This window comes from Rhinatrema bivittatum, chromosome 1, assembly GCF_901001135.1.
Source record: "Rhinatrema bivittatum chromosome 1, aRhiBiv1.1, whole genome shotgun sequence".
In the NCBI taxonomy this organism is placed as follows: domain Eukaryota; kingdom Metazoa; phylum Chordata; class Amphibia; order Gymnophiona; family Rhinatrematidae; genus Rhinatrema; species Rhinatrema bivittatum.
In genome coordinates, this window is record NC_042615.1 from 68336423 (window position 1) to 68348566 (window position 12144).

Here is a 12144-nt window from a genome sequence, read left to right on the forward strand (position 1 = left end):
AAGTAAGCTGGGAACACTAGATAGGGCTATCATGTTCTCTGTTTCTGTTTTTCTAACGCATCAGGGAACATTTTAACATCTCCGAATGTTCGGAAATTTGACGGTTGAAAGTTGGCAACGCTAGTTGATAATCGCGACTTGTTCTTGATATTGTACTTTTCGTATCCTATAACTTTACTGTTATTATTTTGTAACTTTTTCCTTAGCCGTTTTATTTTATTCATGCTATGTACTGCTTTGATATCAGGTATCAAAATTCGTGCCAATAAAGTTCTCTGATTTTTTACCTGCCTGCCTCGCGTGACGCCCTCCCAGCAGCAGCTGGTGGGCGGTGCATTACTGTTCCGGAGAGGGCCAGACGTTGGATGACGGGAGCGTGCGGGTGACGTGCTGCGTCCCCACGTTGCGTTCGCCTGGCGGTGCGCAGCAGACGAGTGATTGCGGCGCAGCCATTAGCGTTAGTAGCTGTCTCCTGTCTTGAGCCTACAGTGGTTGTTGCTGGAGTGGGGTTGTGTGTGGAGGAGGCGGCGGTAGCCGCGGTAAGCAAACAGTGAGGCGGCAACTGTTGTTTTTTTTTTTTTTGGGAGGGGGGACATTGACAACCTTTGCGTTCCCGGAGCGACGCCAGGCATGGAGGGGTTGGGGGTGCAGAGTGAGCATAGATAGCCACAAGAGAGACGCTGGGGTGGGTGCAGAGTTGGGTGAATACTCCAACTGACCCCTGCTCGGTTTCCCCGCTCCTTTCTCCCTGAGAGGCCCGATTTTCCGCCCTCTCACTATTGATAGGAGGCCCCGCGCGGTTCAGGTGCCGTCTTATATTGGCCTCGCGAGTTCTGCGCGGTGCCGAACGCAATCTGCTCTTAAATGGCACGGGTAGGTAGAGAGAACCGGAACGGTTTGAGAGAGCTGTGTTGGTGGTTGCGTGTGATGATTTTTTTTTTTTTATTTTACACGTGTAGCAAGTGTGGGAAGAAGAAATCTGCGGTATTTAAGGGTGCTTGCTTGATTTGCTTCCCTATTTATTGGAATGCTAAGACAGGTTTGTGAATTAAGGTGACCGGAAGCTCTGGTATTTGAGGGAGGTCAGATGTCATGTGGTGAAATGGTATTATCTGTCCTTTCCCAGATCACCTTCACCACTTGCTCTGTTCATATCGGAGGATGGTCGTTTATTTTATAGACACCACCAATGGTCTGCAGCAGAAAGGGACTCGGGCAGACTAGATGGTCGTTATCTCCCTTGATATTCTGTTTCCTGAGCATTTGGAAGGCCGGCATCTGTGGGTCAATGTATTAACACCTTTTAACATGCGTTAAACTCCTGTCTTATCTGTCGCATATTTTGTTAATATGCGTAAACTGTTAGGTACCAAAATACTGAACTGTAAATGCAGTGATTTTACATATTAAAACATGTTAATGAGAAGCAAATGAGGTATGTATTACCATAAATAATAATACAAATATTACCTATACTTTCCTGAAGTATAGGTCAGTTTTTGGAATTAGTGTGTGCCGTGCATTTAGCACATTTTAAAATGCATATAATACTAGTATGTCTAACTTTATGTAAGCCTTTTTATTGAACTTATTCAAATAGAATTTTAAAGCACATGGTAAAATTTCATAAAATGTTCATGTGAGATGCTCTTTGGTTACAGAAATATATAAAATGGTTGAGAGACATTGAGGAGGTAATCAGAAATCAACTTGTACATTGCTTGAAGACATCACTGTGTAGCAGCTTCTCATAAGTTAATTGAAATATTGAATTGATACTTAAGAAAAAAAATTACAAATTAATAAGTAGCAGGCAGTGACTTGTGTATTGGTAACTGGTTAGAGGATAGAAAATGAAAGGTTAATGGTCATTTTTCCTGATATGGACCCTGATATAAAGTGCTCTTGGCTGTGCGCACTTTTTTGTGCATGTAATTCACAATTTAATAGGGTCTATTGCTCAAAAAATGTGCACCCAGGTAAATACAAATTGTTTCTTTCTGCAGATCAAGGCATTTGCTCACCAATGCAGAGGTGTGTGTAACTCCAGTTTTCTCCGTTCTGGAAACTTTAATTCCTGGTCACAGGTGGTGTACATTTTCTGGGGCTAGTATTGGTCTGTGAAACTGAACCTAGAATTAGTGGTATAGGGGTCTTGTATTGCAGATTTATGTGAACAACTCACGTATATGCCACAGCTTTGCAATATGAAAAGGTGTGACACAGGTCGAATAAAATCTCAGATCCTTTCTAGCATTCTATTTCCTTTGACTATTACTGAACACTGAGCTGAGGAATTCAGTGTATTGACCACAATGTTTCCAAGTTATAAGCTACTCGTAATATGGAACCCAGAATTGTGTACGGAGTTAGGAGTATTTTTCCCTATGAACATCATTTTGCAGTTGTCCATATTAATATTAATCTGTCAGATGCCCAGTTCCTCAGTCTTATAAAGTTCTGCAATTCCTCATTCTGCATGTTTTAACTTCTTTGAATAACTTTGTGCCACCTGCAGATTTGATCATGTCGCTCAGTACTCCTTTTTCCAGATCATTAATGAGATAAATATGGTCCCAGTATAGATCGCTACTATCCACGGCTCTATGCAGTAAGTAGGCACCTTCATTTTCAGTTTTTGTTATTTTTCCCTAGGATTTTATCAGTGTTTATCATAACAAAATAAAAAGGAGAAAAATCAGTGGAAAAAATGTTTCCATAGATTTTTTCCTATTTTAGTTCATTACAATAAACACTGAGAAATTCATAGGGAAAATTAAAATAAAAACTGAATATGAAAATCCCTAACAATAAGATGTGAGTAAAAAAAATGTAACTGAACTTCAGTGCACATTTTCTTTATACATTTTCTGATGCAGTTAGCAAATGTATTGAAGTTTAAAAAAGCAGCTCACCTAAAAATATGCTCAGCATGCACAAAACATGGTTTGTATACATTGTATGTACAAAATGTGAGACAAACATAAACGTTGGGCTTCTAAAAGTTATGTGTGCACCACATGCTCTCTTTGCAGAAAGTAGTAGTATATATGTAGAATTAAAATAAGGTGACATAAGATAATATATAAAACCAAAACTAATAAATGAATAGGAAATCCAGAGTACCATAGTGCCTCTATAAATTTAAGGCACAACCATTCCTTGAGTATTATGTGCAGTCTGTTTGCCTCTGCTCACAAAAAGTAAAGCAGAATTAGAGAAGGGCATAAAAAATGATAAAGGGGATGGAATAGCTTCCTTTTGAGGAAAGGCTAAACAGGTTAGGGCTCTTCAAATTCAAGAGATGACTGAGAGGGGTTTGACAGATTTATAAACTGAGTAGGATGAAAAGGTTCATAGGGAACAGTTATGCACCCTTTCCAATAGTAGTAGAGCTAGGTGACACTTCATAATGCTAATGAGTAATAAGGTTTAGAACAAATTTAAAGAAGGTTTTTTTTTTTTTTTCCAGTCACTGTTTAAGCTTGTGACCTTGTTGCTAGTGGATATGGTCAAGGTTAATTAATATAGCTGGGTTTAAAAAGGGTGAAGAAATTTCTGGAGGATGGGTCCATTTACAATTGATTACCATTTCTTATATTTGGGAGTGAACAAAAAATGAATTTCTCCATTTTGATTTGCTGGGTACTTTCAAGTGACCTGGATTGGCCACTGTTGGAGACAGGCTATTGGGTGCAATGGATTATTGGTCTTACCCAGCATTGCACTACTTGCCTATGTATTATATAGCAAAAAGCTAAAGTGTTCCATTTTCCCCAGAACTTTCTATAATTGAAAAGCTTTCCTTTACTACACATGCTGTTGCATGTTCTGCCACTTACTTGATAACCTGTTAGTGTACTTAACAAAATGGAGAGATTCATTCAGGTGAGAGATTTATATTGTGAACCTTAGTTTCCATATAAAACTTGATGAGAATAGTTAAGCTATAACCTCAAAGCAAGTGTTCATGCTTTATAGCATTTTGTTTTATGCAAAGATGTATACATATTTCGTCCAGACAGATGAATCCAGAACCAGTGGGTTATGCACCTCTACCAGCAGATGGAGCCGGAGCAAACTGACGTCACAATATATATACTCCTGCAGTGACAGCCTGTCAGTATTTTCTGTCTACAGCAGATGGTGGACGTGCATCCTCCCTACTGGGGATTACTTTAGAATTTAGAAGGAGAAATAAAAGCAAAATTTCCTAGTGTGTAGACAGACAGACTCAGGACCAGTGGGATTTATTCTCCCCTGCCAGCAGATGGAGATGGAGCAAGCTGAAGTCACAGTTTACATAACCCTGCAGTGACCCCAGCCTGCCAGTATTCTCCGTCTCTAGCAGATGGTGGATGTGCATCTACCTATGGGGATTGCTTTGAGCTTTTTGAAAGGAGAACTCTGTGGTCCCTGGGAATAGACACCCTCGTACATGTCAGACTGGAAGATTAGATTGCTTTATGTCTTTCCTCCATGGCCCTTGCTTGGCAGGATAATTCGCAAGATCAAAGGCCACAGGGGGCTAGTACTCCGAGGTACGCAGATTTGCGACGACTCCTGGTGAAGGCCCCCCTTCGTCTTCCAACGCACATGGATCTGCTTCAGCAGGGTCCAACTCTTCACGAGGATCCGACTTGATTCTGTCTTATGGTTTGGCCCTTGAGAGGGCTCATCTGTTAAAGCGTAGTTATTTCTCTGCGGTGATTGCCACTTTACTCTGTGCTCGCAAGTTCTCCACTTCCTTGGCTTATGTGCGGGTTTGGAGAGTTTTTGAGGCCTGTTTTGAGGAGTGGAGTGTTCTTCCTCATTCAGTTAAAAATCCAGAATGAGAGGGAACTTTGCAGGATGGATTGAATAAAGGCTTGGCCCTTAATTCATTGAAGGTGCAGGTTGCAGCTCTTGCCTGTTCCAGAGGCCTGGTGAATGGTGTTTCCTTGTCACATCCTGATGTGGCCCCGTTTTTTGAAGGGAGTGAAGCACCTTAGGCCTCTCTTCAGGTTACCATTTCCATTGTGGCGCCTTAATTTGGTGCTGGACTTTTTGGCGGGCCCTATGTTCCGACCACTGTGCATAGCCTTTCCTTACAGTTGTTGACGTTGATGCTTTGTGTTCCTGGTGGCTATATGTTCTGCGCTTTGGATTTCTGAGCTGCAGGCATTGCCTTGCCAGGAACTGTTCCTTCGGGTGACTCCGAGGGTGTTATAGCTGCATACTGATCCATCCTTCTTGCCCAAGGTAGTCTCGGACTTTCATTTGAATCAGTCCATTTCCTTGCCATCCTTGGATAAGGTCAGGGATGCGGAGGAGTTTAGACTTTTGAGCTCCTTGGATGTTAAGTGTCTTGTACGGTATCTGGAGATCTGAGTCTTTTCGAAAGACAGATCGCCTGTTTGTTCTGCATGGTGGGAGTAAGCAAGGCCTTCCGGCTTCGCAGGCTACCATAGCTCATTGGATTAAGGAGGTGGTAATGGCTGTGTATGTGGATGCTGGAAAGCCATTGCCTACTCTGGTTAGGGCTCGTTCCACTAGGACTCTGGCAGTGTCATGGGCGGAGGTTAGTTTGCTGTCTCCTATTGATATCTGCTGAGCTGCGACGTGGTCCTCCTTACACATTTTTTTCCAGGTTTTATCGTTTGGATGTGCAGGCACGGGAGGATGCAGCTTTTGCACGTGCGGTGTTGACTGGACTGCTGGTAGCTTCCACCCTGCTGGAGTAGCTTTGCTGCATCCCTCTGGTCCTGAGTCCATCTGTCTACCCACTGGGAAATGGAGAAATTACTTACCTGATAATTTCGTTTTCCTTAGTGTAGATAAATGGATTCAGCTTCCCGCTTTCGGCTGCCGCATATGTGTCAGTAGTCCTCGTGTCAGGTTCTGGATCCCAAGGGATTACTGGTAAGTATTCATCTAGTCCCTAGCTTGGGGTACCTGAACTCACATAAGATTCTAGTGTTTATGGTTGGTTGAGTACAGTTCTGGTTACCTGTTTTTAATACGTTTTTTGCTAGTCTGTCCACAGTTGCTTTTGAAGAGAATACTGGCAGGCTGGGGTCACTGTTCCCAGGGACCATGGATCTCCCCTTTCAAAAAGCTCAAAGCAATCCCCATAGGGAGATGCACGTCCACCATCTGGTGGAGATGAAGAATACTGGCAGGCTGGGGTCACTACAGGTTGTGTATACTGTGATGTCAGCTTGCTCTGTCTCCATTTGCTGGCAGGGGATCATAAACCTCACTGGTCCTGAGTCCGTCTGCCTACATTAAGGAAAACGAAATTATCAGGTAAGTAGCTTCTCCATTGTTCGCTTTGTTCTCCTGCAGTGATACAAAATGGTTCCTCCCCTGTTGTTCCTGAGGTGATTTCTGTGGTCCCTCAGATGAGTGCCTTGGTTCGGTAGCTGTTTTTTTCGGCCGGCATGGACTTAGCAGTTTGTACATCTGAAAGGCAGTGGTTGCAGGAAGCAGAGTGCGACAGTGGCAGCATATGCCCTCTTCCCCACCCCACCTCCGCAGCCAGAGACTGTCTCGGTTGGGAAGGGCTGAACTCAGGTAAGACTTTAAAAAAAAAAAAAAAAAAAGAGATTTTAGATACAGTGAAGGAAGGTTGTTCAGGGGTTCCCCTTCCCCGGTCTCTGAGCTCAGTGTGCCGTTCCAACATTTGTCCCACCCCAAGGGGAGGTCCAGGGACAGGAGGGCAGCCTGGTGGGTTGAGCAACCTCTTGTGGCCAGGCCCTGCTCCAAGGCTTTTCCACTGCGCTCTGCATGGTAGGCTGCGGCAGTGTGTTTGTGTGCTTTTGCCTATGCAATTGGCTGCCCTCTAGAGGACGTCTTTTTAGCGGTGCATCTTGGTGTGCATCCAAGTTTTGGATGCTTAGTTGAGTCGGCTTGGGCATTCAGGTAAAGCGGCGCCTAGCTTGGATGTGCGCTTATCCTGTGCACGCATTTAGGCATACGTTTCTGTGCACTTAAGTTGAGCGGCGCCTGGTGCCTGTAGCTAAGAAGCCTAAGTGCCTTGTGCGTGACTGTTATTTGGGCATCTCAACCTGGCATACCCTCTAACTTGTGCCAATGCTGTTTTTAGGACCAGGCAGCAGTTTCCCTGATTTTTCTAAGCCTGGTTCTTCCCAGCTTGATGAGGTCATGGGTAAATATGATATTGGGACACCCTTGATTGATAGCTCAGTGGGCACGTACAGGTGCCTCCTGCTTTTGGCATGGATCCTTCTGTCTTCTTGGGTAGAATTTTTTTCAGGGATTGCAATCCTTTCTTCAGGCTCAGTCCTCAGCCCTGTCCAATCCTGTCAGCTCAGTTCTTCAGGCGATGGCCTCTCCCTCTTCTGATACTGCATTTACGTGCCAAAGTACACCTTGAGCGGCAGGTGTCCGACAGGCATCCAGAAGGCAATGATGATGAGGCAGTTCCTGTCTCTCTAGAGGATGGTGAAATTCCTAAGTGATTAGAACTACGTTGCAGTTCTTTCATAGAGAGGAATTGCCACCCCTGATTTCCCAGATGTTGAAGATGCTGGGAGTTCCTGGAACAGGTACCATATCTGAGCCAAAGAAAAATCCCATTTTGGTTTCTTTGCATAAAGCCTCTTATTTTTTCCCGGTTATGGAGGACATCCAAGAACTTAATGATCTTGAATGGGACTCCTGGAGGCAAATTTTAAAGGGGGGGCTGACCTTGGAAGGCATATACCCTCTGGATCCGATGGCGAGAGAGCATCTGCATTTCCCGAAAGTGGATTCGCTTGTTTGTAATGTTTCTAAGTGAATGACCATCCCTGTAGAGGGAGGAGTAGCCTTGAAGGGTGTGCATGATATTAGATTTGAGACCATCCTTAAGCAAGCATTTGAAGCAGTTGCAATGACCTTGCAGATAGCTTCCTGTTGTTCCCTAGTGGCTCACTCTTATTTACTTCTCTCTCAGGAGGTTGATGACTCTGGACTGATTTCCAGAGCAGTTATGGAACCTGCCACTGCCACCTTAGCAGATGCGGGCTGCGATTTGGTCCGCTCCTCGGCCAGAGGAGTGGCTTCGGTAATAGCAACCAGATGCCAGTTATGGCTAAGGAATTGGTTGGCTGATGCAACATCCAAAGCTAACCTAATGAAATTTCCTTTTAAAGGTTCGCTCTTGTTTGGGAGCGAGTTGGCAAAGCTGGCCAGTAAGTGGGGCGAATCTCCGGTTGCTCGGTTGCCGGAGGATAAGCAGTTGCTGTGCCCCTTTGGTATGGGGGTTGTTTCAGAGGTGCCAAGCATTTTCGTCCTTATAGAGGGATGATCAGCTGAGGTGGGGGGTTAGGGTAGTGCAAACTTCTGACTCTCCCAATGAAGGTTTGCTGACCCACCCCTGGAAACAAGAGAGAGGGAGTTATCGCTTTCTCTTTTATCAGAGGTGGGCAGAGATCACATCAGATCAGTGTGCCCTGGAACTGATATGAGAAGGATATGCGCTGGAATTTCGCAGTGTTCCTCGGAACATATTCATATTTTTCCCTGCCACTCTCCACAGAAGAAGCAGGGGATGGAATATTCGCTGTCAAGGCTCCTTAGTCTGAGGACTGTGGTACCAGTACCCACTTCTGAAGAAAATGCAGATCGATATTCCATTTGTTTTGTTCTGCCTGAGAAGGAGGGCTCCTTTTATGCCATCCTGGATCTCAAAGGGGTCAACCGTCATTTGCAGGTGACTCATTTTTGCATGGCAACATTACGCTCAGTGATAAAGGCAGGTATTTCTGGCTTCCTTCGATCTGTCTGAGACATTTCTCCATATTCCTCTCCAATTGGAGCACTGAGAGAGAATGGGATCCTGGTACCGCTGTATTTAGACAACTGATTGATTCGGGCCAAATCTCTAGAAGAGAGCAGTCTGGTGACCCGCAAGGTGATCTCCTTGTTACATTAGCTCAGTTGGGTGGGGACCCTAGCCATCTCAGTCGTCGGAGTTTTTCTTCCAGGAACTTGTATTCAAAAGTTGATGTATCAGGTGCGTTTCTTGATGAGCACTATTCCCCCTGTATCCAGGTACTCAGGTTGATGTTGGCAACCCTGGAAGCAGTACTGTCGGCGAGGGTGCATATGCATCCACTTCAGCATTCCCTGCTGTTCAGTGGAATCCGTAGTCTCAGGATTTTTTTATTCTGCTCCACCTGCCAGTGGAAGTCTGCTTTCGCCTCCAGTGGTGGTTGCATGTGGATCATCTGAGAAAGGGACAGATGCAAGTCTCCAAGGTTGAGAAGCTCACTGTCGGGAACTAACGGCCCGGGCGGGCTGGTTGGTATGCTTGCAGTTTAGTAGCAGGCTGCAGGGTCGAGTGGTCCAAATAATGTCAGACAATGCAACGATGGTGGCTACATCAATCAGCAGGGAGGAACCAAGAGCCAGCAAGCATCGCAGGAGATAGACCAACTTATAGAATGGGCAGAAGAGCATCTTCAGGAGATCTCAGCCTAGCACATTTCAGGAAAAGACAATGTCAGATCCAACTTGCTCAGCAGATAGAGTCTGGACCCAGGAGGGTGGGTATTGTCGGACAAGGCCTGTTCTTGAGGTTGCTGACCTTAAATGGTGTTTCTCATGGCGATTTGTTCTGTGCATTGAATTTCCAAGCTGGAGGCCTTGTCTTTCCAGGAGCCATTCCTTCGGGTGATTCCAGGAGCGGTAAAACTGCATACTGTTCATTCCTTCTTGCCTAAAGTAGCCTCAGGTTTTCACTTGAATCAGTCTATTTCCTTGCTATTCTTGGATAAGGAAAGAGATGCGGAGGAATAGCGTCTGTTGCATCCCTTGGATGTCAAGAGACATGAAGTATCTGGAGGTTTCTAAACCTTTCCGGAAGACGGATTGCCTATTTATTCTTCATGGCGGAGGGAAACGGGGCAAACCAGCTTCAAGGGATACAATAGCTCTCTGGATTAAGGAGGTAGTCACAACAGCATATATTACAGCTGAAAAGTCGTTGCCTACTCAGGTTAGGGATCTTTCCACTAGGGCTCAGGCAGTGTCATGGGTGGAGGTTACACTGTCTCCCGTCGACATTTGCTGAGCTTTGATGTGGTCCTCCTTTTACACACCTTTTCCAGGTATTATTGTCTAGGTGCAGGCATGAGAGGATACAGCCTTTGCACATGCAGTTTTGACTGGACCGCGGGCAGCCTTCTGACCTGTTCAGGAGTAGCTTGGGTACATCCCACTGGTTCTGGATTCATCTATCTGGACACTTAAGAAATGAGAAATTACTACTTACCTGCTTTTTCTTTTCTTTAGGACAGACAGATGAATTCAGCTTCCTGCCCTTGGCTGCTGAATGATTGTGCTGTGGTCCTTCTGCATGACTACATGTTTCCACTGCAGGAGTATATATATACTGTGATGTCAGTTTGCTCCAACTCCATCTGCTGGTAGAGGTGCATAACCTACTGATTCTGGATTCATCTCTGACCTAAAAAAAAAAAAGGAAGTTATCAGGTAAATAGTCATTTCTCATTTTGATGGTTGTCTGAGAAATGCTCAGTAAGATTTATTTTTGTGAGACTTATTTTTTTTGCCTTGTTGAAGACACTTTTCTCTGCAGTCTGTTATATTTGTATTTTATAGATGCAGAGCATTTGATTCTTTTTCAATTTCTTTTAGTATATTGTCTAACATTCACGTTTGCTCCTGTTACAGGTCCGCTGTTCTTCTGAGATTTTAAGCACCAAAATGAAGTTCCTTCTGGTGATTGTTGTGTCTCTTCTTTTCTCCTTGTGGATTGAAGAAGGCCATTGCAAGCCAAAATCATCAAAGAAAGGAAAGGGGAAAAAGAAGCAGTATCTTTGCCCATCGTACGTCATTTCTGTTTTGTTGTGGTTTGGGGAGACTGGGAATTATTGATCATGGAGTAGATAATGTCATAAAATGAGAACTTTACCAGTGTAGTCATAGCCAAGAAGGGCAGTATGTATTCCAGTAGGCACAATTCATTTTTAAAAAGCATGTATCTGTCCTTTTCAACAATTGCAAATGCAAAGTGGTACATGAGTTAAACTAGCATACGGTTATAAAATACATTGACGATATAGTTGTCACCTCTTATTCCCCTATTAAGATGCAAATATCAAATCAGATTTCACACTCTGTTCTCACCTTCACCATACATTGAAGAATAACAAACAGTAGTAGCCATATAATTCCAATGTAGATCTCAGCTACCCTAGCCATGACAATATAAAAAATGTTATTGGGGGGAGTTATTTAATGTTTTCATATAAAATCTTTGATCCAAAAACATGTCATTCCTTCCTTTATCTTACCCTGGCATTCACCAGATGAGCAGATAATGAATAGTATAAGGAACAGCTTGATTAAAACTCTTGATAAAATGTCACACATGATATATTAAAGTACAAAACATACCTAGAGCATGCAGTTATCTGTCTTCATCTTTTAAAATGTCTCTTTAGTGATAAGTTACTGTGTAAAAAGTGAGACCTTCAGTGTACCTTTGTATGCATGACCGTGCCTTACAAGTAATATCAGCTCAGATTGATTGAAATCTGTTTTTTACATTGTTTCTTCAGAGGCAATGCTTTTTGGGATGTGTTCTTGCTGTAGTTGATATTTTAAGATAATAGTACATGACATCACATGATGTGTTTTGGTCAAAGATGCTATGTAAAAATACAGTAATTAGCTAGTAGAGGACTTCACATCACAATCTGAGCTTTCCAGTATGTTCTCTGTGCAGTAACTGTTTCCTAGCACTCAGACAGATGAATTTAGGACCAGTGGCTTATGGAGATGGAGCAAAACTGACGTCATGGTATATATACTCCAGTAGTGACATCAGCCTGCCAGTATTCTTCCTCTCCAGCAGATGGTGGATATGTATCTCCCTACTGGGGATTGCTTTAAGTTTTACAAGGAGAAAGAAACAAATTTAATTTGCTTTGCTCTCCTGTGGTGATACCAAATGGTCCCTCCCCCTTTTGAGAATTCCTGAGGTGATTTTTGTGGTTTCTTAGATGAGTGCCTTTGCACTGGTGTGGACTTAGCTGTAAAAAAAAAAAATAAATCTGAAAGGCAAGGGTCATGACCTCTTTCTCCGCAGCCAGAGACTGTGTTTGTACTCATCTGGGATGAGCTGAGCTC

The 12144-nt window shown here is 43.7% G+C and overlaps 1 protein-coding gene across 5 annotated transcripts in view; it reads left to right on the forward strand.

Moving 5' to 3' along the window:
• Nucleotides 1–311: 311 nt before the first annotated feature.
• The window catches only part of GLRB (glycine receptor beta), a 255060-nt gene continuing 243227 nt past the window's right edge, over nucleotides 312–12144 (forward strand). Inside the window, exons 1-4 of one of the 5 annotated variants that reach the window (XM_029615712.1) lie at nucleotides 312–539; nucleotides 1127–1280; nucleotides 2007–2034; nucleotides 10684–10838. In XM_029615712.1, coding sequence (XP_029471572.1) covers nucleotides 1225–1280; nucleotides 2007–2034; nucleotides 10684–10838 — 239 coding nt within the window. In that variant the 5' untranslated portion in view covers nucleotides 312–539; nucleotides 1127–1224. The other 4 variants (XR_003858600.1, XR_003858595.1, XR_003858602.1 and 1 more) reach the window with 4 other exon arrangements.